At 51.1% G+C, this 25,583-nt stretch overlaps 12 protein-coding genes across 12 annotated transcripts; 10 read left to right on the top strand and 2 right to left on the bottom strand.

The window, feature by feature from the left end:
* Positions 1-182: 182 nt before the first annotated feature.
* N7458_010902 (transcription factor TFIIIC subunit TFC6) lies at positions 183-2,459 on the top strand (the record flags this gene model as incomplete). Its single annotated transcript, XM_056914284.1, has 2 exons — positions 183-1,554; positions 1,618-2,459. The coding sequence occupies 2 exons, from the start codon at positions 183-185 to the stop codon at positions 2,457-2,459; spliced, it is 2,214 nt and encodes a 737-aa protein (XP_056763133.1).
* Positions 2,460-3,200: 741 nt separating this feature from the next.
* On the top strand, positions 3,201-3,797 carry N7458_010901 (uncharacterized protein; the record flags this gene model as incomplete). Its single annotated transcript, XM_056914283.1, has 1 exon — positions 3,201-3,797. The coding sequence occupies one exon, from the start codon at positions 3,201-3,203 to the stop codon at positions 3,795-3,797; it is 597 nt and encodes a 198-aa protein (XP_056763132.1).
* An 818-nt stretch (positions 3,798-4,615) lies between these two features.
* On the top strand, positions 4,616-7,638 carry N7458_010900 (formin-binding protein HOF1; the record flags this gene model as incomplete). Its single annotated transcript, XM_056914282.1, has 6 exons — positions 4,616-4,658; positions 4,715-4,819; positions 4,875-5,161; positions 5,212-5,589; positions 5,640-7,404; positions 7,469-7,638. 6 exons carry the CDS (start codon positions 4,616-4,618, stop codon positions 7,636-7,638), a joined length of 2,748 nt encoding a protein of 915 aa, XP_056763131.1.
* Positions 7,639-9,024: 1,386 nt separating this feature from the next.
* Positions 9,025-10,377, top strand: N7458_010899 (fungal specific transcription factor domain-containing protein; the record flags this gene model as incomplete). The annotated part of the gene is made up of 1 exon (XM_056914281.1): positions 9,025-10,377. The coding sequence occupies one exon, from the start codon at positions 9,025-9,027 to the stop codon at positions 10,375-10,377; it is 1,353 nt and encodes a 450-aa protein (XP_056763130.1).
* A 445-nt stretch (positions 10,378-10,822) lies between these two features.
* Positions 10,823-12,080, top strand: N7458_010898 (alpha/beta hydrolase; the record flags this gene model as incomplete). The annotated part of the gene is made up of 5 exons (XM_056914280.1): positions 10,823-11,135; positions 11,194-11,301; positions 11,352-11,401; positions 11,462-11,591; positions 11,659-12,080. 5 exons carry the CDS (start codon positions 10,823-10,825, stop codon positions 12,078-12,080), a joined length of 1,023 nt encoding a protein of 340 aa, XP_056763129.1.
* Positions 12,081-12,458: 378 nt separating this feature from the next.
* Positions 12,459-13,590, top strand: N7458_010897 (uncharacterized protein; the record flags this gene model as incomplete). Its single annotated transcript, XM_056914279.1, has 3 exons — positions 12,459-12,643; positions 12,701-12,991; positions 13,056-13,590. 3 exons carry the CDS (start codon positions 12,459-12,461, stop codon positions 13,588-13,590), a joined length of 1,011 nt encoding a protein of 336 aa, XP_056763128.1.
* A 104-nt stretch (positions 13,591-13,694) lies between these two features.
* Positions 13,695-14,196, top strand: N7458_010896 (uncharacterized protein; the record flags this gene model as incomplete). The annotated part of the gene is made up of 2 exons (XM_056914278.1): positions 13,695-13,796; positions 13,864-14,196. The coding sequence occupies 2 exons, from the start codon at positions 13,695-13,697 to the stop codon at positions 14,194-14,196; spliced, it is 435 nt and encodes a 144-aa protein (XP_056763127.1).
* Positions 14,197-14,488: 292 nt separating this feature from the next.
* Positions 14,489-16,294, bottom strand: N7458_010895 (uncharacterized protein; the record flags this gene model as incomplete). The annotated part of the gene is made up of 6 exons (XM_056914277.1): positions 14,489-14,559; positions 14,629-14,731; positions 14,784-14,826; positions 14,892-15,238; positions 15,551-15,931; positions 15,998-16,294. 6 exons carry the CDS (start codon positions 16,292-16,294, stop codon positions 14,489-14,491), a joined length of 1,242 nt encoding a protein of 413 aa, XP_056763126.1.
* Positions 16,295-16,881: 587 nt separating this feature from the next.
* Positions 16,882-18,468, top strand: N7458_010894 (uncharacterized protein; the record flags this gene model as incomplete). The annotated part of the gene is made up of 3 exons (XM_056914276.1): positions 16,882-17,675; positions 17,744-17,812; positions 17,880-18,468. The coding sequence occupies 3 exons, from the start codon at positions 16,882-16,884 to the stop codon at positions 18,466-18,468; spliced, it is 1,452 nt and encodes a 483-aa protein (XP_056763125.1).
* Positions 18,469-19,323: 855 nt separating this feature from the next.
* N7458_010893 (MFS transporter) lies at positions 19,324-20,830 on the top strand (the record flags this gene model as incomplete). Its single annotated transcript, XM_056914275.1, has 3 exons — positions 19,324-19,578; positions 19,647-20,048; positions 20,120-20,830. 3 exons carry the CDS (start codon positions 19,324-19,326, stop codon positions 20,828-20,830), a joined length of 1,368 nt encoding a protein of 455 aa, XP_056763124.1.
* A 348-nt stretch (positions 20,831-21,178) lies between these two features.
* N7458_010892 (Mcm10/DnaG-type zinc finger protein) lies at positions 21,179-23,491 on the bottom strand (the record flags this gene model as incomplete). The annotated part of the gene is made up of 1 exon (XM_056914274.1): positions 21,179-23,491. One exon carries the CDS (start codon positions 23,489-23,491, stop codon positions 21,179-21,181), a length of 2,313 nt encoding a protein of 770 aa, XP_056763123.1.
* Positions 23,492-23,992: 501 nt separating this feature from the next.
* Positions 23,993-25,261, top strand: N7458_010891 (uncharacterized protein; the record flags this gene model as incomplete). The annotated part of the gene is made up of 1 exon (XM_056914273.1): positions 23,993-25,261. One exon carries the CDS (start codon positions 23,993-23,995, stop codon positions 25,259-25,261), a length of 1,269 nt encoding a protein of 422 aa, XP_056763122.1.
* Between the last annotated feature and the right edge of the window lie 322 nt (positions 25,262-25,583).

Here is a 25,583-nt window from a genome sequence, read left to right as displayed (position 1 = left end):
ACAAGTACCATCCGTCAAGCAGCTTCAACATTCCAGCTCCCACGCTTTCCATCCTTCACCACATACAACCTGCTGCTGCTGCTGTCTATCGGTAAACTGCCTGAAAGGAGTACTGTGGCTCTCAGGGGCTTTGGATCGTCGTTTTAGAATATTCACGGTGCCCCACTCTCATCTCACTGGAGATGGCTTCTGCTCGCAGATCAGGCCGCCTTAAGGGCCCAAGGGCAGTCTATACAAATGATCCATTCGAGTCGGCCGGTATTACCGATGAGTCTGACTCTGAGGAGCAGCGGAAATCTGCAACTCGAAAGGGAAAGCGGCGGCGCGGTGATGATTCCGCGTCAGATGACGAATTCGTCGCTGGAGAAGTGAACGATGAGGAAGAAGAGGAAGAGGAAGACGAGGATGCGGCAGATGATGGGAATAAAAATGGAGCCTATAATCCTGATGATATGGACGAAATGGACATGGACGAACGCGTAGCCACCCCCATGACTCCAAGAACTCCTGGCGGAAGATCTCGACTGAACAGAGTGCAAAGCCAGCAGAAACTCCTTGAGAGCAGTGGAGCTACCACTCGAAGCACTAAGGCTCCTACGAATGAGACGCGTGTTCGTGGATGTGTCGATCCTAGAGAGAACGTGTCGAAGCCTATGCATTACATTTCGACCTTTGGTGACGATGACAGAGACCTCCTCGCTGTTATTTTCACGCGTGATCGTTGGGCTCGAGGCGTGGATACCTGTCTTCCCACTCGCCATACTCTGGAAATCCAATCAACAGCTAATGATTATGAGTACGGGCCAACTTGGGGCGTCGCTCCAGAGGAAATAGAGAAAGAACGAACCTCGGGCTGGGACTGGTATTACGACAAAGTCATTGGAGCGGAGCTGCGAAAAGCCCAGTCAATTGGACCACAACTGAAGGAAATGGATGCGCGTCGGAAATATCTACCAAAGGCGAAGAAAGGAAAACACACTATTCTCATGGGGCCTGTCGATGACCAAAAAGTTTTTCACCTGGGCCACCACGAGTCTCTCAACTTTGACCAGGCCTGGGGAGATACCAAAGCCCAGAAGAGCGACCGGGCCAGTACCAAAGTCCGCGAGGGCTGGCTGATCAGCTTTGGGCAAAAGATTCAATGTTTGGCGTGGGCTCCTAACCAGGATGGAATCTCCCAATATCTGGCCGTTGTCACTCTAATCACGCCCGAACAGAAGGAGAAACACACTTCTCACGGGAGTGAACCTTTCTCGCCATTCCGACCAGCACCCTCTTACCCCTGTGCTCTGCAGCTGTGGGAATTCAAGGGAAAACAGGCGGGCCTTGTAACCCGCACGCTTGACATGGAGACCAAGCCACTGCTTCGGCTGGTCCTTTGCACTGACTGGGGCGATATTCGCCGCATAGCCTGGTGTCCCATGGCCCGAGAAAAGCGAGAAGAGGACGACCAAAACGGTATAAAAACCATTGGTCTACTGGCTGGGATATGGGGTGACGGAAAGATCAGGGTCTTGGACGTCAAGTTAGATCCTGGCAAGAAGACAGAGTTTGGTAAGTGCGGTTGGCGATTCCAATAATTCTAGGAAATGCACATCTAACGGGCTCGGAGTCTAGTTAAGTTCCAGTCGCCTGTCTTCGAAGCCAAATCGCCGTCCAATGTCTCCTCATGTTTAACATGGCTCTCGCCCACTGACATTGCCGTGGGATGCTCTGATGGGTTCGTGGCAATTTGGAGTATCTTGCCCACGTCCGACATGGAACCCATCCCGTATTTCTACAAGCCCATCCATACGTCCTATGTGCTCAGCATCACATCAGCATATCCGACCAACTCACATCTTATTGCCACCACGTCTATTGACGGTGAAACAAGGCTCTGGTCCATGATCAACCCCGAGAGTGAGAACACGGCTCCCGTGCGCCAGCGGCAGGCTCCTGGCCATCTTAGCTATTCTCCTATCCTTCAGTCGGTATACTCATACGATGAGAACGATTTTGGTCGGCTGATGCCAATTCACAAATTTTTTGCGACTCAATCAGCAGGCAGGATGCCTAGCGCAGTGATCAGCCTTGCGCCGTGTAGCTTCTTCCACCCGTCTCTCCTATTTGGCACAGCGGGCGGCGAAGTGGTGGCGACCAATCCATTCCGTCGACTTCTCTACAGCAAGGAGCAGCATTGGCAGCAGACCTGGTTTTCCCACGACTGGGCCCCTGGTCTTGAGAAAGACAGCTCAGGCGCCAGCCGATTCTATGAAGCATACCGGGCGGAAACTCAGAGTCTGGCCCGAAATTTGTCAGGCGACAAGCGTCCTCAACTCGGCTCCTCTCTCACCACCGTCCACGATGAACGAACCCACGTCACCGCGCTGGGGTGGAATCCAAACCGCCCAACTGCAGGCTGGGCTTGTGCTGGAATGGGCTGTGGCCTGTTGCGAGTGGAAGATCTTGCTATCTAATTTACCCTGCCACCGGCTGAGACTTGTCTCGGCAGATGTCGATCCAGGATCAATATAGTCGGTGAGATCCGAGTAACCGGTCGATCAGAGGCAAATAATAATCCAATGAAGTCAATGAAACCAGCTTTTTGCTTCCTGCGCTAAGAAAACCAATTAGGCATCAGGGTTTTGTGCAGATTATTGTGCTGGGTTGTGCATCAACATGACGGAGCATGAGTATCCATCAATCTGTCCGTGTGGATCCCCCAGCCACGCTGATTGCTTATGTAAACACATGATCTCCCCGGCAACGGCTATTTTGATTGGGTTTCAACCCGAGGCCATCAATAATCAGGCACGTTTCGCAACGTGCGTGTGGCGTTTCCATGTGGAGCCGTGCTGCACCTCATTTGAGGCAAGAAGGTGGCTGGTTTTGATAATTGCGGAGTCTCGTCGAATTCCCAGCCACGCCGATCCCAGCCTGCGGATTTTCTGAACCCAATCGCGAGCTTGCCGTGTGGATCGCGTATACTTCATGCTGTCCAACACTGCGATCACGATTGCGATGATTCCTTTTTTTAAATCCGACCTCTTTCATCCTCGTCCTCTTCATCTTTCAACTCACCCCAACCCAAGCTACGACTGCAACCAATTCTATTCCTGATCGTTCTTTCGATTCCAGCGACCTTGCGCCCTTTCAATTTCATTCTCCGTCACCTCCATACGTGCATCAACAACCTCAACCTCAAACTTTCCACCGCCATGCATTTCTCCTCCGCCGCAGCTCTAATCGCCCTCTCCACCTTCAGTGTCACATACGCTGCGCCCTTCGCCAATCCCCAAGAAGAGATCGTTCGCCGTAAAGTCACCTACCAAGTCGTCAATGTCGACGGGAAGTCTACCAGCTCTGCTGCTCCAGAAGTTCAGACTGTGACCGAGACCGTCCAGTCTGTCACCACTGCAATTGGGGCTCCTTCTCTTTTCATCGCCGTCACTGTGACAGCAACTCCGACCAGCACTCCAATTCCGTGCTCGACTCCCCACTCTCATGTCGCACCTCCTCCCGGCGCTTCTTTCTTCCCTCCTCCCAATGATGGCTCAGGCTTCTTCCGTCGGGGTCTGATGGCTGCTGGCGATCCTTTGCAGTTCTCTCGTGGCTATGAATCCTCCACGGCCAGTGTCACTGCCTCCCCTCTAGCTGCCCGTGGCTGGTACTCTTCTCCCGCCGCCACTCCCAGTTTCACCGCCAGCAGCACTCCCTCTCTGGTCGCCCGTGAATTTGGTAGCTGGAGCTCTAGCAGTTCCCTGCCTGTCACTCCTATCTCGACTCCTCTCATCGCTCGGGACTTCCACGACTAGCACTATGCGAGCGTGTCGGGCTCGGCCACTCCCAGCTCCAGCTTCACTCTTTCTCCTTCTGCCAATGCTCTGCTTTACTAAGTAAAGGGCTGTTTAATCAACGACGATAAGGCTTCATGAATATGAAGCAGCATGAATAACACGACTTTGCATGAAGCTATGAGGCTTCACTGAAAGAATCCTGACGAAGATGACACGGACATGTACTACGACACATGATGATGACATTTACTGCCATTTGTGGGGATATTTTTTTTCAGTTCCCATTATTGTTGCATCTGACAGCAGGGCAACATTTGCGGCGTTATTCTCATTTTTGCAGGAGGATTACTTCAGACTGTGTATTCTTTTTCTATCTTTTTCATGGAAATGGGTTTTGCTTCTGCGTTTATCATTTGGGCTGGCTTGCATAGAATGGATTTGAACATACTGCCCCATACGGCTTAGATAGAACTTGAATAGAATGGAAACGCCTTTCGAGCTTCATTACTGCGTTTTTTTCACTAACCCGTACTTTTTCTTCCAAGTGTGACGCGTCTCAATTTAGTTGCCTTGGTTGGGCTCGCCGATGTCACCTTAGGTAAGCGGAGTGTTGGGCGGATGCATGAGTGCCGTTGCCCCGAGTGACGCGCTGTAAACATCTCCAAGCCTCATCCCTCTTGATCAACCACCTGAATATTCAGCGACCGTAGGGTCTCTTTCGCGTTTCCCTTTCATCATACCCAACCTGACATTTTTTTTTTTTGTTCTTCATTGTACCTGTTCATTTTTCTTACCATTATTGAGCAAAGGCTGGCCGAGGCTCGACATCAACAACAATGCCTGGGACCGTGGCAGAGGGACCGTCGGTCTCCATGTCCTGTAAGAGATGCATGCTTGCTGATATGCTAAAACAATTCGATCTAACTTTGTATCAGTCGCCAACAACTTTTGGGGGAAGGATGACGCTGGCCTACAACCTATGCTGGACCGCATGCACGCATCGAAGGTTACAAGCGATGAATTGAAAGTTTTCTACAGTGGTGCGCCAATCTCGATGGAGAGGAATTTCTTGATTTAATGCTAATTTATGAAAAGTGCGAGCTACCATTGAAGATGAATACGCCCGAAAGCTCCAAGCTCTCTGCCGCAAGTCCCTCGGATCAGCCGAATCAGGATCTCTCCGTGCTTCGCTGGACGTGGTCCGCGGGGAAACCGAGTCCATTGCGAAGGCTCACGCCGCGATCGCCAGTCAGATGAAAACAGAGCTCGAGGAGCCACTCAACGCGTTCTCTAAGGGAATCAAGGAGAGAAGAAAGATTATCCAGGATGGTATTGAGCGTCTTCATAAGAATAAGATGCAACAAACACAACTGGCCAACAAGGTGGGTTTCTCGATTCGAGTTCATTACAAGCATGACAAACTGACTTTGAGTTTCTGAAGACTCGCGATCGCTTCGAACAAGACTGCCTGCGAATTAAGGGATACCTCGCCCAAGGACACATGGTGATGGGTCAAGAGGAGCGCAAGAACAAGGCAAAGCTCGAGAAGACCCAGATTCAACTAGCTTCAAACAGCAACGAATACGAAGCCGCTGTTAAGACACTTGAGGAAACCACTGGGCGCTGGAACAAGGAATGGAAGGCTGCTTGCGATGTACGTGATTATCTTCAAAGGGAAATTGTCCTGGTTACAAAACTAATGCCATCACAGAAATTCCAAGACTTGGAAGAGGAGCGCCTTGACTTTACAAAGAGCAGCCTTTGGACTTATGCAAACATCGCCTCTACCGTTTGCGTCAGCGATGATGCAGTATGTCAATCTTCTTCTCCCATTGGTCTTACATACTAACGACTTTCTAGTCCTGCGAAAAAATTCGTCTCTCCCTTGAGAACTGCGAGGTTGAAAAGGATATCCTTTCCTTTATCAAGGAACGAGGAACCGGCCAGGAGATTCCGGACGCCCCTCGATTCATCAACTTCTGCAAGGAAGATGATGATGTGTCGGACATCGAGGACGGTGAAGGCTACTCGGTTGCCCAATTCCAGCGAGCTATGAACCCAGCTTTCCGCACATCATCTCCTCAGCCATCAACTTTTGAGTCCCACCATGACCCAGATTCTGAACTCGCTGCGCGAATGGGCCACCCTGCCCCAGCGCCGGCTCACAATGCCCAGCCACCACCTCCACTGGACCTTCGCCGAGGCGGCCAGCTACCGCCCAACTACGACCCTGAGCAGCACGGCGAGATCAACGCGGTTCCTCACAATGCTTACCCAACCGATGGAATGACCATGTTCTGCCGCACTGGGCCACCTTCGGAACGTAGTTCAGCCAGTGCGTACCGGCCCTCTAGCCGCGATTCCCAAAGCGAAGTGTCGAACCCTACTTCTATGTCAAGTGTCGAGGCTCCCATTACGACCCATAAGTCTCCACCCAAGCCGACCAACAGTGCGCCTCTCCCGAGTCAAAGTGAGGACAAGTCTGTCCAGAAGAAGAAGAGTGCCTTCTTTAGCAATAGTCCCTTCCGCCGTAAGAGCCGCCACGACAAGGAGAGACCAGCAATTGGAGGACAATCTTCCTCACGCAGTCCTTGGAGCTCTCCTACCAAGCAGACCATCCCTACCAAACCTACTCTACAAGCTCAGCCTGAACGCCATAGTCCAGAGCCTGTTGATCCCCGCGCCAACTTCCAACTGAATGTCGGCAACAACGTCTTTGACGTTGCTTCGCCTGAAAAGAATACTAAGGCAGGTGCCCAGCAGCCCAAGGGGGGCGAGGATGACATGGATCCCATTGCCCGTGCTTTGGCAGACTTGAAGACCGGTGGAAAGCAGTCCACCTTGCGCGTGTCAGCGGACCGATACCACGGCATCCAGACACCCAATCCATCGGCCCCTTCGTCTACATATGGAGGCAGCACTTCTGGTGCTCCTCCTGCGTACAATGATCCTTCTGTGAAGCGACTTGATGCCCCAGAGCCGGCTTTTACATCCAAGCAGATGCAAAAGACTACCCAGCGATACACGGGACAGACCCAGAGCATGCTGCGAGGCGGAGCCAACAGTCCCAGCATGGCGCCTGCCACCAGGACTGAGGTCCCTCGCGCCCGGTCACCAGCCCCGGCAACTCGCCGCAGCGCCAGCCCTCAGGTGGCTTCCCCGCGGGTTGATACCCGGATGGCTGCTCAATACAATGGATCTGCGAGTCCCGCCCAGAGCCCAGCAGCATACCAGTCAAGCAGTGTGCGCAGCCGTTACAGCCAATCCCCTACGCCGCATCGCGCACAAGATCCTCCGTACTCCCCCAACGATTATGGGCGACGGGCCTCGCCGGCTGCCTCTACCCGTGAAGTCTCCCCTCAGCCTCAGTTCAGACAGCAGGTCCGTCCCTCGAGCGCTGGAGGCATGGAACTGCAGCTTTCTAGTGGCCAGGTTGAAATGTACGGCGGGGGCGCTCGTGACGGTTATGGCTATTCTCCTCGTCGCAACGATGGCCGGCCGATGTCGCAGTATGGTGACAATGGCAATGCTCCCCCTCCAGTGGGCCGCTCTCGAAGCCGCACTCTGGCTGTTGCTGAGCCAGGAAGAAAGTTCAGTCGTGATGGACGCCCCATTCTTCATTTCGGTAAGCAGGTGTTCTATTTCTCGCCCCCTCTTAATTCCTTTCTGACTCTTCTTCAACCCCACAGCTCGCGCTATGTACACCTACACTGCCGCTATCCCCGAAGAACTTGGTTTCACCAAGGGTGATGTTCTGGCTGTCATCCGCCTCCAAGACGATGGATGGTGGGAGGCCGAAGTCACCAACGGTCGAGGCCACCCAGGCCTGGTGCCGAGCAACTACCTGCAGATTATTTAGATGCTCAACCAGCCTTTTTAACGAACCGCCATGACCCTCACAACCTCTCGTCCTGACGGAACACCTTTCTTTTTGTCATGCTCACGCTCTCACGTAGATACCACATGCCTTTCTCCGAATCCCTTTTCTGCACACTCACGATCCTTGTTTCAAACCCATTTCGATTCTCATCTATTCGGCGCTGTACGTGCGCATTTATCCTAACCTTTTCTTTTCTCACTGGGCAAGCTGTTCAATATTTTCGATGTTCTGCCACGGGATGAATTTTTGGGAGCTTAGCGTGCCTATGGTTTTTCATCTGGTGATTTGGTATTATCCTCTTTTTTTTGAATGTACGGTTTTGGTTGGAGATCAGTTCGAGGGAAATTGCACGAGGAACGAACGACCTAGGGCCATGTATGTACATTGCTGGAACTTTCATGATCAATGGGATATCTCTTCCATTTCCCATTTTCTTAATTTTCATGATGCTTTCTTTTCGCGTATCACCCCTTAGGGGTAGTCAATGTCGAACAATCCGATCTCCTTACCACTGCAATTAAATTTAAATACTGTTATTCGTGTAATGTCGTTCTTGTAGATGTCATCCAATTTCGGCCGAGTCTAAGTCTATAAAGAAATATACATACCAAGTGGCGGTTTGGCTGATAGCCACTCACGTGGTACCGTCGGAATCCATCGGCAATGCCGAGGCGGGGGTCGTCGGCTTCTTCAAGTTCACTGCTGACAGCTTCGCTCAACGAGTATTGAGTATTACGCTAATCATCTGCAAGAATGCCATTCGGAGTCAGCACGAGCTCTCCACGGACCCCACAGGCCTGTCGCACTTGGTATGTTATCACATGACTTCATGCTGTACTTGGTCTCTGAGAACTTCAATAGTCGTCGACGGAAGACCAAATGCAACGGAGTGCGGCCAAAATGTGGCCACTGTACCTCACGAAAGATTCCATGCGAATGGCCAAGGGCTGCTTTTGCAGTATTGAGCAATCCTCCTTCAACTACAGAGGCTGCGACAGTTTCTCAAAGGCATTCTGCGGAGCCAGTCTTACATCCAGAAATAACAGTCTCTGACAGTGGCCTGCCAAGTCGTCCAGCATTACAACGATGCTTGAGTCAATTCTTCAAGAGACATTTCAGCAACGAGTTTTGCTCCTTTTCATATAGGCCGCAGTTCGAGGATAAGGCAATGGCTCATCCATTTCTGGCAACCGCTATCGTATCTCTCTGTGCACGATACCTTTCTGTACACGACGCGCAACGTGAGTTTGGGAGGGCATCAAAACGGGAGGTTTACAAGGATGCTTCGACTTTGGCTAAACGCCTTGCTCGTGAAAGCTCAGATCAACCATCAGGTACCTCAAATAATCCTCTTGAATCGCACAAATGCTCATTACCACAGTCCTCAACATCCAGGCAAATCTCATCCTGTCCTTGTCAGAGCTTCTTTCTGATAATGGATCCAGTCATTGGATGTATGCTGGGACCGCCATTCGGATGGCTCAGATCATGCGACTCAATAAAGAATACCACTCAAGACACCCCGAACAAGAACGCGAGATCCGCCGGCGCACGTTCTGGGCGTGCTTGCAAATTGACAGATTGCTTGCGTTTAGCTTGGTCAAGCCACAAACCTTGTCACTGAGAAATGTGAACATCTCGCTCCCAGCTAGTGACATCTCCCTAGCCTATGGCGAGAAGACCCGAGGCATCACTCTCGAGACTTTGGTAACTTTCGACGGGAATCCATCAGATATTAGCATCCAGTCATACTTGATTAAGGGTCTTTGTATATGGAGTGACTTGGCCGACTTTCATGTCACCCAAGAGCGAATGGTCTCAAAGCTACCGCCGACTGATCCCTCCAGTCGATTCGCCCAGCTCTGTGCCTCGCTTCACCATTGGGCCGATACCCTACCACCTCGCATACAATGGTCCGAAGAGAACTATAGAATACATCAAGACCTCAATCAAGGGACGGCGTATTTGGCGATTCATTGTCTTCTGCAGAGCGCGTGGTGCGTTTCGCACCAGGACTACCTGCCCCAGACAGATGAACATTCAATTTTGCTCGATTACATGGATTCGGCCGGCTGGTCGTTTCTGCACAGGGAGTCAACTATAATATCGGCATGCACATCTCATGCCATGCAAGTTGGAAAATTGATCGAAACTTACCTGAGCACCGACCGAGATCTTGAGAACCAAGGACAGTCTTTATTCCTCGCTCTGGCAATTCTGTCGACCGCCAGCCCACTGCTTTGGCTGCGATACACACAAGATGAACATGGCTCCGAGGAGAATAAAGACCTCGCGGATACCTATTTTGAAAATTACATACGACTAATCAGATCCTGGCGGGGTGCCTGGGACATTGCAAATACCTGGTTACGACAACTAGAGGAGATGCGCTCATTATATCGCTTTGCATACATGGGTATTCTTGATGATGATGCGCACGCGGATGCTCCATCCAGACATAACACTCCACCCGAGCAAAGCCCGCAATCCCCAGAATACCGTCCAAGCCCTGGGGACGGCTTGCCACCAGCCACCATCTCGAAGAACATCTATTCGCTTCTTAGATTGAACAGAACTGCAAATTTGAATCTACGAGAGGAATATCAGTCGTCTATCTGGTTTACACTTATGCAGGGCTGGCCGCAAAGCGTCGATATCAGTGCTTGGGACGAATCTATGCAGGGTCAGGAACCCACTGCATCTATGGAGTGGCGGTGACGTCTTCTAACGCTCTTCAGAAGTCCTCACGTGTACATTATAGCTCATTAAATTTAACTCCTGGTTTGAAGGCTCAGTATATATTACTTGACACTAGATATCGACCAATATATAAAGTAGGTGGGTGCTCGGCTTCGATACCGTTCACAGTTCTTATCTCGGCTTTGCCGATCTCACATCCGATGGCTATCATCCAACTCATGTTAGTAAGAAGTCAACTGATCCCAAGCCACCCAGTATTTTGCCTATTTCCCGGTAATTTTGGGACAATGAGACAAGAACTTTCGTCGGAATTGGACCGATCTTGCGATCGCCAAAGCCGCGCACACATACCCGTCAGGTCTTATCCACTTCATGGCTTATAAAGGCTTGCTCAGACTCAAACTCAGAAAACACACGAAGCACTAGGTATTCTTAGCCTTTCAGAAGATTCTCAAGATACAACATGGCGACACAAGCTCTGCCAACCCCCATCGATCCCGCGTTCTTGTCACGCTTAGACGATGACTTCGTCGAGTATTACAATAAGAACTTAGCCATCAAACCGGCGACTCACAACATCACCATCGAGGATATTCGGGCTGCTCCTGAGAAGTTCGCTTCGCCGTGGTACCAAGATTTTACTTACGAGCCTTTTGTCAAGGATATCAAGCTCAAAGCTGAAGATGGCCATGAGTTCACCGTGAGATGTTATCATCCTGATCCGAGAACGTCTCCTTTCGGCGAAGGGCCGTATCCCATCCACATCAATTTTCACGGTACTGTGATTTAATCAGGCTAAAACAGACATCGGCTAAAAATTGAATTTCTCTCTAGGTGGTGGCTTCGTGCTGGGAGACCTGACTGGTGATGCAGAGCTTTGCATGTTGGTGCGAAACCGAGTTGGAATCATCGTGATGGATGTTGACTATAGGCTTTCACCCGGTGAGAATGGTCCTATTAAAGCCCGTTCATTCAGCTCTAACATCAAGTAGAAAACACCTTTGGTAAAGGGCATGATGATGCCTGGGCTGCTATTTGTTGGGTATGTTCCAGTCTATAAGCATGGGTGCAATAGTTTACCAGATTTTAATCCCATATCTAGGCCGTCAAAAATGGCAAAGAGCTCAATGGCCGACCGGACTCGATTTCAATTGGTGGAATCTCAGCTGGTGGACACATCAGTGCCGTGTGTCAACAGTTAGCTCGGGATGCAAAGATCGATCTTAAGCTTGGTAAGCTTTGACGCATTGTTCGGCAACGAGGAGTGTTTAGCTAACCGAGCAACAGCAATTCTTTCAGTCCCAGCAACGTGGAAGGGAGATGATATGCACGACCCTGCTGACTCTCCATATCCGTCTGTTTCTGAGAATGAGAATGCGCCTTGTCTCAACTGGAAGCGTCTGAAGTTCTTCAGATCACTCTACGATCCAAAGACTGATGCCGAAAAGGCCGAGGTTACTGCACGACCAGGATGCTTCAGGAGTCCGATTGACGGTAATCTGGGTGGCGTTTGTAGGACTTATGTTGCCACCGCGGGCTGTGATCCGCTCCGTGATGAAGGGGAGCACTACGCTCAGAAGCTTGTCGAAAACGGGGTGCAAGTGACCGTCCGGCGATACACTGGTGTGCCGCATCCGTTCATGCATATGCTGGTGGTTAAGAAGGCCCAGATGTACGTGGATGATATCTGCGCTCATCTACGCATGGCCCACGGAGCCTAATCTCTAGAGACACACATAACATCATTCAAACTCTGTTATATATTTCATTATAATATGTTTACGGATACCAAAGCCATAACGCATTTCGCCAAGTGGCAACCATCGGGTGCATAGATCGGCTTTGCCGATGATGATACACTTGAGATAACTTGAGGGCCAATGCGGCCAATTAAAATTGCAAGAAAATGTAGGAACCAATCGGAAGAAGTACGATCGTGTCCGATGCGGGGTTTTATGCTCGAGGCTTATCAGGATTCCGGGGAAGGTGAACTTGGGGTAGACGTATTTGAGACTCTATGTTGAGGGAGCTTGTATATAATAGCCCTGATGTACACTGGTAACCTTTCAGTCTACCCGCAGCCCATTTTAACACCAAAAATGGATCACGAATCAAGAATCAAGAAATCCAGTCCGGAAGTTGACAATGATCATGTCGACATACAGAGAAAATCAATTAGTGCTGCTGAGATGGAGACGACTTTTGATCCAATGGTTTGTAAGCGCTTGAAGTTGAAGGCAGACTTCATTCTCATTCCTCTGCTATCCTTGGCCTACTTGTTCAAGTAAAATGTACCCCCACTTCACCGTGAAAATACCAATATCTTGCTGACCTTTCTTAGTTCCCTCGATCGAAGCAACATGTCAAACGCTCATACTGCGGGCCTGGCAGAAGATCTTCACCTAGTTGGGAACCAATTCAATCAAGCCCTGACTTACTACCAGATTCCATTCATCATTTTCGGGCCACCTGTTACAATGTTGACGAAGCAATTCGGTGCGGGCTACACTCTACCGGCTATGCTATTGATATTTGGTGCGGCCTCGCTCGCTTCTGGCTTCGTGACTTCCTTCAAGCACCTGGTAGCCTGTCGAGTGATAGTGGGTGCCGCCGAGGCAGGTTTTCTTCCATCGTGAGCCCCCGTTTCCTACCCTATATATAATAGATTATCTAGCTGGATGCTAATTGTTTCACAGTACCATCTACTACCTATCAATCTGGTATACTCGTAAAGAGTTGGCCAGTCGCATCGGTGTATTCTATGCTGCACTTACAGCATCCTCAGCGTTTGGTGGCCTCCTCGCATACGGCATGTTCCAGATAGAGGGTGGTTCCTACTTTCCTTGGTCATATCTCTTCTTCCTGGAGGGAGGATTGACTATATTGTGTGGAATCATCTTGGCTGTCGTCCTGCCTTCGGGTCCTCAGTCTGCTTGGTTTCTAAAGCCTAGAGAGAAGGATGTAGCTATATTGCGGCTTGAACAAGACTCTGTGTCCACAGTCGACACGAAGTTCAACTGGAAAGAAGCATTCGGTGAATTTTACACTCCTCATGGCTACCTACGCTGTGCGCTTTCGTTTTGTGGTGGCACTCTCCTGACTTCGAATGCCAATTTTCTGGCTATGGTTGTGGCACGATTGGGATACGATGTCGTGAAGACAAACTTGGTAAGCCACTCCATTCATCCAAGACTGGCCTGTGGGCTTCTCGGGGCGACCAGCTTTAGCTGATATCGGCTCAGTATACCGTAGCTCCTGCTCTTGTCGGGGCTGTGTTTCTAGTAGCATGGTGCAAGTCCTCTGACTACTTCTGTGAACGTGGGTACCACATATCAATGTCTGCGGTTGTCAGCTTGGTTGGATACATTATTCTCGACACCATCAGTACAACCAACACATCTGTTTTATATTTTGCCATGTTCTTATGCACCATCGGAGTGAGTCTTTCAACCTCTAGATATGTAACCATGGTCCAGGATTTACTAATGAAATATTCTGCAACAGGCCTACCCTCAAACTCCTATCGGTTCAGCCTGGCTAGTTTCCAATATTCCCAACCTGAACGCTCGCGCTATGACCAGTGGCCTCTATATCGCCGTGGGGAATTGTGCTGGGTTATTGTCAAGCAATATTTACACGCAGAAGGAGGCTCCTAGGTACACTACTGTTTTGACGACCAACATATCCATGAGTGTCATCTTATTGTTCGCTGGGGTGGCATACGGACTGTGGATGAGGTGGGAAAACCGGCGTCGGGACCAGAAATACGGACCAGGATCTTTGGTCACTGAGGGAGTTGCAAGTACTCGTGATCCTCGATTCCGATTCCAGGTATAGGTCCCACACGGAATGCAGTAGGGCCAAAGAAGCTGTGGGTGGGTGGCAGAATCTCTGGAGGATCAAACGTTCCAGATCATCGATTCGAATCATTCATTAAAGTACAAAGGAGCTAGCACTCGTCGCGAAGAAGGTGCATATCAGAGAAACATCAAGTATATGAACAGTATTAGTAGCAAAAATATCCATCGAACTCATTAAAGTGTTGGTAGACAAGGGGTATATCGAGAGCGACGATTCTCGGCGAGAATCAATTACACGCACGGCCCAGGAAAATAGCAGCCCAAATTGATTATTCATTATCAACGAATGAATTAGCCAAGCGACCAAAGAATGGAACTTCAAAGTGGTCGAGGGTGTCAACTAGAGACGCATGATATATTAGTGAACGGACCTGGGATGGTAGCTACCCGATTATGATTCATGACTCACCATCTCGATAAGCACGCATGCTGAGGAATCCCATGAGAGCAAGATCAATGATGAAGAGAGTCCAGGAGATGAAGCTGCTCCAGGAGAAGATGAGGTGGATTATCTATACGGCGTTAGTCGGAAGTTGACCTCATTGGATAGAAGCGGTAGCTCACGAAGATGACCGCAAATAGCATGCTTGATTGCCAGGCGTGGAATCTATGAAATAGCATTAGCCACTCTGATCCTCTCAATCAGCCCCGGGGTTGACACCGAATGCATACCGCACGTAGTCACTTTTGTGCTCAGCCAGCAGCAAAAACAACCCTCCCGCTGGCGGTAGGAGCAAGTATGCCAGGGCAGCTTCCATATCCATGCGGATCGGAAGGCTTGTCTCAAAGGCACCCAAGCTCACATGGCCACCCTCCAAGTCACGCCCGTAGCCTGTGTTACCATGTCCACCTCCAGCGAAGTGGCTTGGAGACGGCAAGTCCGTCGACGCCCGCGGCGACCGGAGGGCGGGAGATTTGACGCGACCGTCCAGAGTCGGAGGGGACAGCGCCCGCTCAATCTCAGGAGACTCGTCCTGGTAAGGGGCGAAGTTCATTATGAGGGTGGAGCGAGAGCTGAGCTGACAAGAGCTAAGCTGAGGAAACTCGTCAACTATTCGGGGTGTCGGGGGAAGCTCCTTATCCTCCTTTCCTTATCGCGTTCTTATCGCGCAGCGGGTCGCGTGTCCCCGTGTGCCTTTCTGCCTCAGGCACCAAGTTAAATACAATTGTCGCAATTTAGGGCTCTGAGTGTTGTGTAATTGGGTATCATCTTCATTGGGCGCGTTGTTGTTTTATCTCCAGGGTAAAAATTTATCATACATAGAAAGGCCACAAACTCAAGTCTTGCCCCGGCCTCGTGCAATTCCACTCCCACGAGCGATCCCACTGACCGGTCGCCGAGTGGTTCCAGTTGTAGAAGCCCCCCTCGTGGCTGCTGTGCGGCTCGTGCTCACACTTGGCGTCCTTCCCAGGCCAGTACTGCGTACCGTGCCTCGACTAGCTCCGCGACCACCACGACCAGTGGCGACGCGTCGTCTCTCTTCTTCTTCTGCTTTACGAAGCGCTGCCTCTCGCTGCTGTTGGAGTGCTTGCTCACGCCGTTCGGCCGCTTGCTGTCTCTGGATCGCTTCATTCTCCATATCGGCCACATCTTGTGTGGCACCCTGCCAGTTTGGATTGAGGATGAGGCGCTGGTTATGCTCGGTTTGGGATAAGATTCGGGTCCAGGTATTGAGAAGCGTCGATGCAGATGCAACTGTTTTCGACACGGTCTGTAGAGAAGATTGTTAGTGCCTCTGGGCTCGAATGCACATGTATGCAGCATAGCCAGGACAGACCTCCATGTTGCCTTTGGCCTTGTCAATACTGTTCAACAGGCCTTCAATGACCTCGTTGATGTTTCGGACGGCGTGTAGCTCGTGCTGCAGGGCTGCTTCGCGGGCCTCTTGCCGGTCGAAAAGAGTGTCGCCCCCCTCGTGGGCTTGTCGAGGCTCTGGTGGGGGTATCTCGTCAGATGATCGTGGTCTGAACGTTTTGTGAGCTCCTCGCTTCGACGGGGAGTTCCATAGGTCGTCTGTATCTTCGTCTGAAAGTTGGAGTCGCTCCATTTCCTCAGCAGTGCTTCGGACAGCCATCGCGTCGAGATAGATGTGCGGTGTCGATCGTGGCTTGAGGACGTAGAATGTAGATAATGTCGTTGCGGAACCAGGTGCAAATTTTAGACCCTCTAACCCAACAGCTGACCCGTAGAACTGTACCCAACTCTGGGGCGATCAAATCAGGAAGAACGTCAACAACCGATACACGGAACCAGCGAACCGCGCGGGGCGGGAAGTATAATCGCCAAGGCGGTAACGGCTCGGGGGCGGTGAACAATTGGAGTGGCTGGGCGCCAAACATGCCCGCCCTTCCCAAGGATCTCGCCCTTTCTTCATATCTTCCACTCTGCATCGCGTTTCAAACAGCCGTTGTTCTCGATATTCGCGTCCTTGAAAGAGCTGCTGGCTTTTGTCTGTCCTCGAATCGCATCTTTCGACTGAAATTGCATTGCACGCCTTCCGATCAAGTATCATCGCGCCCTTGTCTCCCCGGTGTCAAAGTCAATTGAGAACCAGGGCTGTTCTGGTCCCAACCAGCATCGCATCCCTTGAAGGTCTTCAAAGACTGGACCTTTGTACCGCCATAAACCTCTGGAACTTCCCGGCAAGCGCCATCAAACATAATGGCGACGACACCCCCGCCGCGTTCGTCATCACGCTTTCAGACTCCTCCACCAGATTCGCCATCAAGCCTACGGGTTCCTTCTGCACCACTGTATGGAGCTAAATATGACCAATATGAGCCATATCCTCCTCGATTCTCAGCTAGACTAGCAAGTCAGCGTGCAGCCAGATCAATGGAAAGGACGCCCGAACCAGTTTGCCCAAGCTCGCCAAGCAAGATGCGGTCTCGAGGGTCGCCAAAAAAGCACTCGAAACACGATGGAGAGACAGGCAGAAGCTTGAAATCGACTGGAAAAGAAGCCTTAAGACAGCAGTCCGACTTACTCCTATCGATAAGCGACCCTATTCCCGATATTTCCGAATACCCTCAACATCAGCCTTCTTCTTTCTCTCACCGTCCGCCTTCTTCCCTTTCTCATCCTCGCTCAGCAGCGACTCAGGCCTTGCCGACTCCTGCTAAAACCCCATCAAAGCGAACGATCCCAGGTGATTTTTCGTCTACATCTCGTACTCTCTTCCCATCAACCGGCAAGATGTCGGCCAGAAAGCCATCTCCTTTCTCGCTAGACAGCTTTGAGACATCTTCCTCTAATGAGATCCAAATCTTCACCGACTCCCGTGATCGCATCCCCGCTCCTGGTCCTGCAACGGGCAATCCCTTTGCTTCACAGGCGGACACTCTCAAGACCTCCAGTCCTGTTAAGCCTGCCAAGAAGGGTAAGAAGGCTGCTGGTCGTACCCAGTCCACTGGAGAGGGTGTCAGCTCGCAGCGTACCCCGATCACTTCTCCCAAGTGAGTTTTATAAAATTCCCCTTCTTTCACTTCTCTGCCAATTTCATGCATCTAACTGGTTCCTGCAGAGGTCATGAAAGTTCCTCTGGTGAGGAAGACCCTTTGCCTAACCCGGAAGAAGGAATCACCATGATTTTGTAAGTATCTTCACTCTTTTTCACTTGTTGTGTAATTTTGAACTGTCTCTAATGACATGAGTTGCAGCCGTGGTAAGAAGGTCTTCACCAAGTTTGCAGATCTGGAAGAGCAGGACGATGAGGAGGATGACCTGGGGCTGTTTGCATCCCGACCGGACCTGCTGGCAGCCAACCCAGACCTCCTGACGCGGGTCAAGCCTCTTACTCGCGGCTCCATCAAGCCCCGTGTCCTCTTCCCTGCTGCGACAAAGGACAAACACCCCCTTGACGAAGAGGTTGCTACCGACGAAGAAGATGCCCAGGTGGCTGAGGCTGTCGAGAAACCTGTCAAGACACCCGCCATTACTCCGGAGTCGCCCCAAGTGCCTCAAGCTCCCGGTGCTCCTGGCACTACTCGTCTGCTGCGATCTAACGCTCGCATGGCAACGCAGGGTGAGGAGACCCCGACTGGTACGAACGCCGCAGACACCAAGCGGAAGCGTATCAGCCCATTCGATCAATGGCTGCGTAAGAAGCAGGCCATTGAGGAAATGTCTTCCCCTGCCCCATCGGCGAAGCGTGAGGCCGATCTTTCGGGCGACCCTCCGTTGACCCCACCCTCTGCCAAGAAGTCCCGCAACACTCGCGGAGGTGCCTCTACCGCTCCCTCGGCTTAGTCTCACTTCTGTGCTCACTACTGCACTCACAGTAGTTAAAGTGATGACTCTGTTAGCCTCGGAACGACTTTTCATTGACATGGTGCATTGGGTAGCGAGTGCTCACGTTTTCCCTCTTTCGTCGTTGTGTCCTGCTGGGTCTGTTCCCTCCGACCTGCAGGTTCCTTTGCTGCTTTGAATGTGGATGCACGGCAATTCCTTTTCGGCAGCTGCTATGCTGCTCATCACCATCCTCATTCTCTGCGGCGTCTCAATTGTGTTTTTTCTTTCGTTCTTTCTCTTTCTTTTCCCGTTCCAGCGTTTTAATGTTTTCCCCTGGTCATGACATGCGTGTCTTTCCAAGCGCTGGATTCCTCTGCTTCAACTTGGCGCGTGGGTTTGAATATGGGGAAATCAGGATACCAGGTATCTCGTGTCTTTTCTGGGAATGGGGTTTGCGGAGTCTGGATTTGCTTTTTTTGCTTTTTGTTTGTTTGTTTTTTTTCTTGTTTTCCGGTTCTTTTTCTTTGCATTTTTGTCCTTTTCCATTGGCAAATCTCTCCCTGGTTCCGTGGGACTGTAATCTGGACATAAATGGATAGAGCAAGAAGCCGACGGTTACGTTGACCTGTCAATGAAATGAGCACTGACATGATGAACATTCTGATATTTGTAAACCGTAGAGTCCCATAAAGAATCCAGCATAAATCAGGCCCCCAACCGAGTGTATATTGCGTGGTAGGATAACTATGACTGATCAATCATGACGATGTCGTATTTTCCCCACTTTTAGGTAAGTGGAAAGATCCACCAGATCACTACCAGCATCTTCGAGCACACAACCTCTCCCTCTCAAATAGTAACATATGAGGAGACATGGCTATTGACCAGACTGTTCTTGCTGGTCCAAGGCCTGTTGGCCCATCCTCAAGCTCCCCTATCGATGAGATACACCCTGCACCTGTCCCAGTGAGCCCGGGATCCGAAGACGACACTCCGCCATTACATGCCGTCAACGTCGCGCTCCGATGGAACGGGTCAAAGACTATGATGTGGAGGGTCCTGGCGACATTCTGGTGTGCATTTGTCATGGGCTCCAATGACGCTGCGTATGGAGCCATTATTCCCTACGTTTGTACTACCTTCCATGGACAACGTGAATGCAAACAATACTAATCGGGATCATACACATTGTGTAGCTCGAGACTTCCTATCATAAGAACTACACAATCATCTCCTTGGTGTTTTTATCCCCGTTCTTGGGCTACACTGTGTCTGCAGTCCTAAGTAATCTGATCCACCAGCGTCTCGGCCGTCGAGGAGTGGCATCTATCGGCCCAGCATGTCACTTGCTTGCCTTTGCAGTTATATCGACTAACCCACCCTTCCCGGTCCTAGTGATCATGTATATCTTCGTGGGACTGGGAAGCGGCATCCAGAACGCAGGATGGAACGTGTGGATCAGCAGTCTGGCCAATTCTCACGAAGTACTTGGGTGTTTCCACGGATTCTATGGCGTGGGTGCCACTGTCAGTCCTCTCGTTGCGACAACGTTGATCACCAAAGCCAGCTGGGAATGGAATTCATTCTATTATCTCCTGGTACGTATATCACTTCTCTCAGGTGGGCCATGGAGCTTCTGAGGATTGCATAAGCTAATGATAAACTCAAGACTGGAGCCGCTGCTCTTGAACTCATCAATGCCACCAGCGCCTTCTGGACTGAGACAGGATCCAAGTATCGACAGGATCATCCTTCTGCTCCAGGTAGAGAAGGAGGTGGATCTCTCAATCAGACCAAACTGTCCCTCACATACAGAGTCACCTGGATATGTGCTATCTTCCTCTTCCTTTATGGTGGCTGCGAAGTCGCTATCGGAGGATGGATTGTCGTGTTCATGACAGACGTGCGCCATGGCAGTCCTTTTGCGTCCGGAATGGCCGAAACAGGATTCTGGCTGGGCGTGACGGTTGGCCGCTTCGTTCTTGGGTTTGTCTCGCCTCATATTGGAGAGAAACTGTCGATCATCGTGTACATCATCTTGGCCATCGCACTGGAACTCATTTTCTGGCTTGTGCCTCAGTTTATCGTTTCGGCCGTAGCAGTTGCGCTGGTTGGGTTCTTTTTGGGAACCATTTTCCCAGGCGTGGTGGTCGTTGCTACTCGGATGTTGCCGAAGCATTTGCATGTCGCGGCTATTGGGTTTGCAGCTGCGTTTTCTATGGGTGGAGGAGCTGTCTTCCCTTTCATGATTGGTGCTATTGCGCAGGCCAAGGGTGTGTCGGTGTTGCAACCCATTTTGCTAGCGATGTTGGCCGTGGCTCTGATGATTTGGGGAACATTACTTCGAGCTCCATCGCAACAGTCGCAGCATCAAGTTTGACTGTGGATCAGCAAGTCCACATCCAGATGTTGACTGTGGAAGGCGGGGCAAGAAGAGATTCAGTGCCATGATAAATCGAGGAGAATGGTGCTCGTATACAAGCGAAAAATTAGTTGGTTGCAATGATTAGATACTGTTGATATCTTTCCAAGAAATTCAAGGCAGCCTGATGTTATTGACGTATGCCTAACGAAGTGCGAGTCAGATTCCTGCTCGGCTAGCATAACAAAGGAAATTCGTCTCATGCAAGGTTACTTTTTTGTTCTGTCATAAAACCATCATAAAACAACCAGACCTGGGGCCTGGAGTCCCAGAAACACTAACACACGGTGGTATCAAATCATGCACTCAAATCAATTCCAGGTCATCGTCTTCATCATCCGAGAGTATCCGTCTCACAGGAGTCGCATCGAAGCCCAAGCTATCACGGCCGGCCTCTCTAATTCCTTTGGAGGTGATGAACCGAGTCTTTTTGACACCGCTGCCATGGGGTTTGTCACCATCATGAGCTCGTTTCATAGGGCCAAGGCGGACATTGTCTGCTTTGCCGAAAGTAACAAAGTTCAAACTTTGACTCGAAGGCAGTGTCTTGGGTGTTGAAGGAGTGCCTGGTACCTTGTCTTTGTTTTCACTATCGGCAGGGCTTTCGTTGGCGGTGCGCGTGCGGAGATACTCGGCACCTACACCACCGGAGCGGCCAGCAACAAGCTTTCGGGTGATATCACGTTCACGCTGCTGAGCTGCCAGGCGTCTTCTCATTCGCTCTTCCTTGTTCTCCATGCCTCGGCCCATCATGCCAGCCGCGATGAAAGGATCATCGTTGGCATCCAGCAGACTCGCAGCCGAGTGTCCTGCAGCGGGATTGTATGAGGCACGACCAGCACCCCCGTTCCTAGGCCCAGGGGCGACGTAGTAAACAGACTGGGTACCCATGTGATATTGGGCGCCCTCTGGCTTTAATTTGCCATCCGACCTAGAAGCTCCTGAGCCAAAGCGCGAGCCTCGACCACGGCCTTTCGACTCTTGCCAAACACCAGTACGGGAGCCAGAATTACCGACTGCACCAAACATGCCCGTACCGCTGTTGACACCAGAGCGAGCACCTTGGGTCCGACGTACTTGAAGATCAACATGAAAATCACAAAACTCGGTCTTCCGAGCATCCACCCAAGACTGACATGTTTTCCCATCTTTTCTAACGGATTTGCAAAAGCCGATATCTTGTGCTTTGCCGATCTCAAGAACCTTGTCATCAGATGAGGACAATGCCAAACTGAACCGATTGGTATCCAGCTTATGCTTGGGAGGAGGCATGATAGTCGGGTTCAGGATCGCAATAAGGGTTCCCTCGGAGATTTTGTAGTACCGAGGAAAGGCTGTATCGAAAAGGAACAAGTCAATGGTCCACTCAAGATCAGTCAATGTCATGACCATGTAGCTGTTGGTATTGTTCATCCCATCATCGTACGGGTCGGCTGTTTTGGTGGTAGCCTTTCCTGAATCCTTGGTCTGCTTAGTGTCCGACTTCGATGCAACAATTCCAAACACCACGAAGTCTCCGTCTACTTCTTCTGGAAGCTCAAAAGCAGGTGCTTTGATTGTTTTGAGAAGGTCGGGGATCTTTAACGTCGTCTTATCCGCCAGACTGCGACTCAAAAATGAGTGCGGGAGGATGCGATTCGACAGATGGAGCCCAGAGTAGGACTCAAATTTGGATGGATCTGGGGTACTCCCCCTCTGTTCATTTTCTTCCGACGGTTTGTGTAACGAAGCTGTGGAGTGGCCATTGATGTTCCTGGCGTTTGGTGTCGTTTGGCTGCGCTTCACACCACCAGAGCGAGGCGTACCAATAGATCTGAGGATATCCTCACGACTGAAACTTGGTGCTTGTGGCTCCCGACTAACAGAAGACGGCGTTGAAGGTTTTTCTTCGGCGGCGGCGGTCTTGAAAGCTTCCATTTCTGCCTTGTCCAACTGAAAGCCCGAGCTTCGGCTTGCCTTGACTCTCTCAGCCTTCTCGGCCTTCTCCATACGGAGTTTCTCTGCAGCTCGGCCTTCAGCCATTCGCTCACTGAAACTTTTGATCCTGTTCAACCCTCCACTACTGGGGGATGTTTGAGGTCTGGCCGAAAACACATCACTCGATCTCGATCGTGACATGGCACCGCTTCGAGTTCCCAATTGACTAGTTGGGCGAGGGGGTCGTTTGAGGGACACATCGGCAGCCGTCCAGCCCTTATCGATTCCCATCTTGTATCGCTGTGGCGACCATGGGGCGGAGGGAGCCTCTTCTCGTCGTGTCGGCGACAACGGTACTTGAACATTATCCGTAGGTGCCTTCCGCGACACTGCCTGAGGGCTCTTCGGAATCAAGGTATGGCTCTGAGACCGTATGATACCGGAGGAGGGTCGCACCCGCCTCTCCTCTCCATCTTCTGTGTGCGAGCTTGCCGTCCCGGATCGGCCTCGACTCTTTTGTAGCTGCTTCAACTTGAGGCGAGCTTGTATCTCTGCAAGCTTCAATTGCAGCGTCTCTTCATCTTCTTCGCTGTCGTCCTCACCCACGTCCTCGTCTAGAATCTGATCGGCTTTCGAGCGGAAGTTGGGAGTTGCATGTGATCGTTTCAATGGCGAAGAAAGCAGTTGGCGACGCTGTTGCATGTCTTCATATTTCCTTCGTCCTCCCGGCGAGCTGAGTAAGGCATCGCGGGGAGATTTCGGCGGCCATACAGGGTCCACCACTTGCGCAGAGGTCAACAATCAGCTATTCATACCATGGTCATAACAAAAACACTCACTGGTAGAACGAAATCAAGGAGGTAGTCAAGAATCGAAGCTAACGTGAGGCGGCATTCGCAGCTGCTTCAGCCGCCCCGCAGGCCGCACGTTGAGTCTTGATCGCGACGGAAGAGTAGGACGTCTGACAAGAAAATAGAAAAAGAAATAAGACTATCTTCAATGCCAACGATGCAGGAAATGCAAAGAATGCGACTGTTTTCTTCAGTCCGAAGAACGCAGGGGATGTGAGATGTGAGAGATCACCTGCATGGGCTCCGCCCGCACATGATTCCGCAAGGCGCGCGTCCTGGCGCGTCTTCGCGATTTCCCTTTTAAATCCACTCGGCCTCATCTCCTTCGCCAAACCACCAATTCGTCGCAAAGATGCCCCGCACTCGCTCGACTGCTCCTTCGGGACAATCTGAGTCTGCTACTGAGCAGCAGACAAAAACATTGACACCTGCCGAGAAACCTAACAAGACTTTTATCCTTCCTTCCAATACAAATGCCAACGCGCGTCTACTCTCCCTGCCGAACCCACAGTCCGGCGAGCTATCTCGCTACTTCTTCTGCCCAGATCGCGGTATTTTTGAATTTACAGTCGTCGCATCGCCCGCGTCAGCTCCTCGGAGTATCCTATTTACCCCTAAGAAGCACCAATCGGCGGAGTCCAAGTCAGCAGATGAGAAGTCGCCCGCTACGGCGTCAATTGCCAAAAAGGCTGAACTGCTGGTCGCAACACCCATAGATGCAGCCTTCTTCCTGGTACCCCTGCTGTCATCCTCCTCAAAATCTGGACAGTCTCTCTTCCAGCCGCTGGACGACATAATTGACTCGAACGATGACCTACACCCACATTTCCGCCATGTCCTCTACAACGAAACATTCCGCAAAGCGCTCCTCGCACGCGCCGAAGCCATCTGTGATACTGTGGAGGCCGGTGATGAGAACATGTTCCGATTCAGTGAGACCAAACTACTTAAGGAATTGCTGGCCAAGGCCGAGCGGATGGCTTCGCACGGGCTACCTACGAGTCTGGAGGAGCGTTTCGTTCGGCAGGCATTGGCTGCTCCCCTGATGTCGGTCAAACGCGAGGACGCATTGACGAACCAAGACTCGAAGAATGGCGATGCCAGCCCAATTGAATCCGATGAGAGGTCGGAATCACCTTCGACAATGGCCACTACAGCGACTCCCTCGGTGTCGACGCCCGTTGGTGAAACCACTCCTGCACCCCAACCTGCTGGTGAAGACTCGGATGATATCCGCCGCTTGCAGCGGATTTCAATTGCCTTGTCATTCATGAAGGATTCCTACTTGCCGTCTGCTCTATCCTCTCGAATCGATGAACTTCTCGCCTCGGAGGATTCACCCTTAGATCTTAAGCCGCTGACCAACCGTCTTAAGGAGCTTGCGACTCTGCGGGCGGAGGCTATAGCTTCACGGGGTGTGTCTGACTTCAGCCGCAAGCGTGGGTTGGATGACGAAGAGACCGAGGATAGGGCTGAAACGAAGCGACGGAAGGAAGAGGAGGAGAAGAAAGCAAAGACATCTGAGTCTCGGGGAGTTCGCGACTTGAAAAAGGTCAACACGACCGGCATGAAGAAAATGAGTGATTTCTTTGCAAAGGCTGCTGCTAAGAAGAAGACTTGATCGGTTATTGGCAACCAGTCAACGATATTCTTCGCATAATGCTTCGTCTGATGAGAAAGAGGCCGTTACACTCGATACACGCCCCAGAGTGAGTCCCCGCGAAGGATTGCAAATCCCGGAAACTCCAGTCCCAATGCATTCCTCTTGATGGGGCCCAGAGAACGCCCCGAATACATTGAAGTGTGGCTTGGCGACCGTTTGGGCTTGTCTCTGTGATGAGTGGCCAAGTCTACAGATATCGAGCCCGAGAGGCTCAGCTGGGAGCCTTGCATGTTTCGAGCGTACCAAGGCTCCTGATTCTACGTCCAGGGCCCGGTGATGC

This window comes from Penicillium daleae, assembly GCF_028827525.1.
Source record: "Penicillium daleae strain IBT 16125 chromosome Unknown utg000008l_segment0_segment0, whole genome shotgun sequence".
NCBI classification, from domain to species: Eukaryota; Fungi; Ascomycota; class Eurotiomycetes; order Eurotiales; family Aspergillaceae; genus Penicillium; species Penicillium daleae.
Note: the sequence above shows the minus strand (reverse complement) of the source record. Positions and strands in the feature narration are given on the sequence as shown.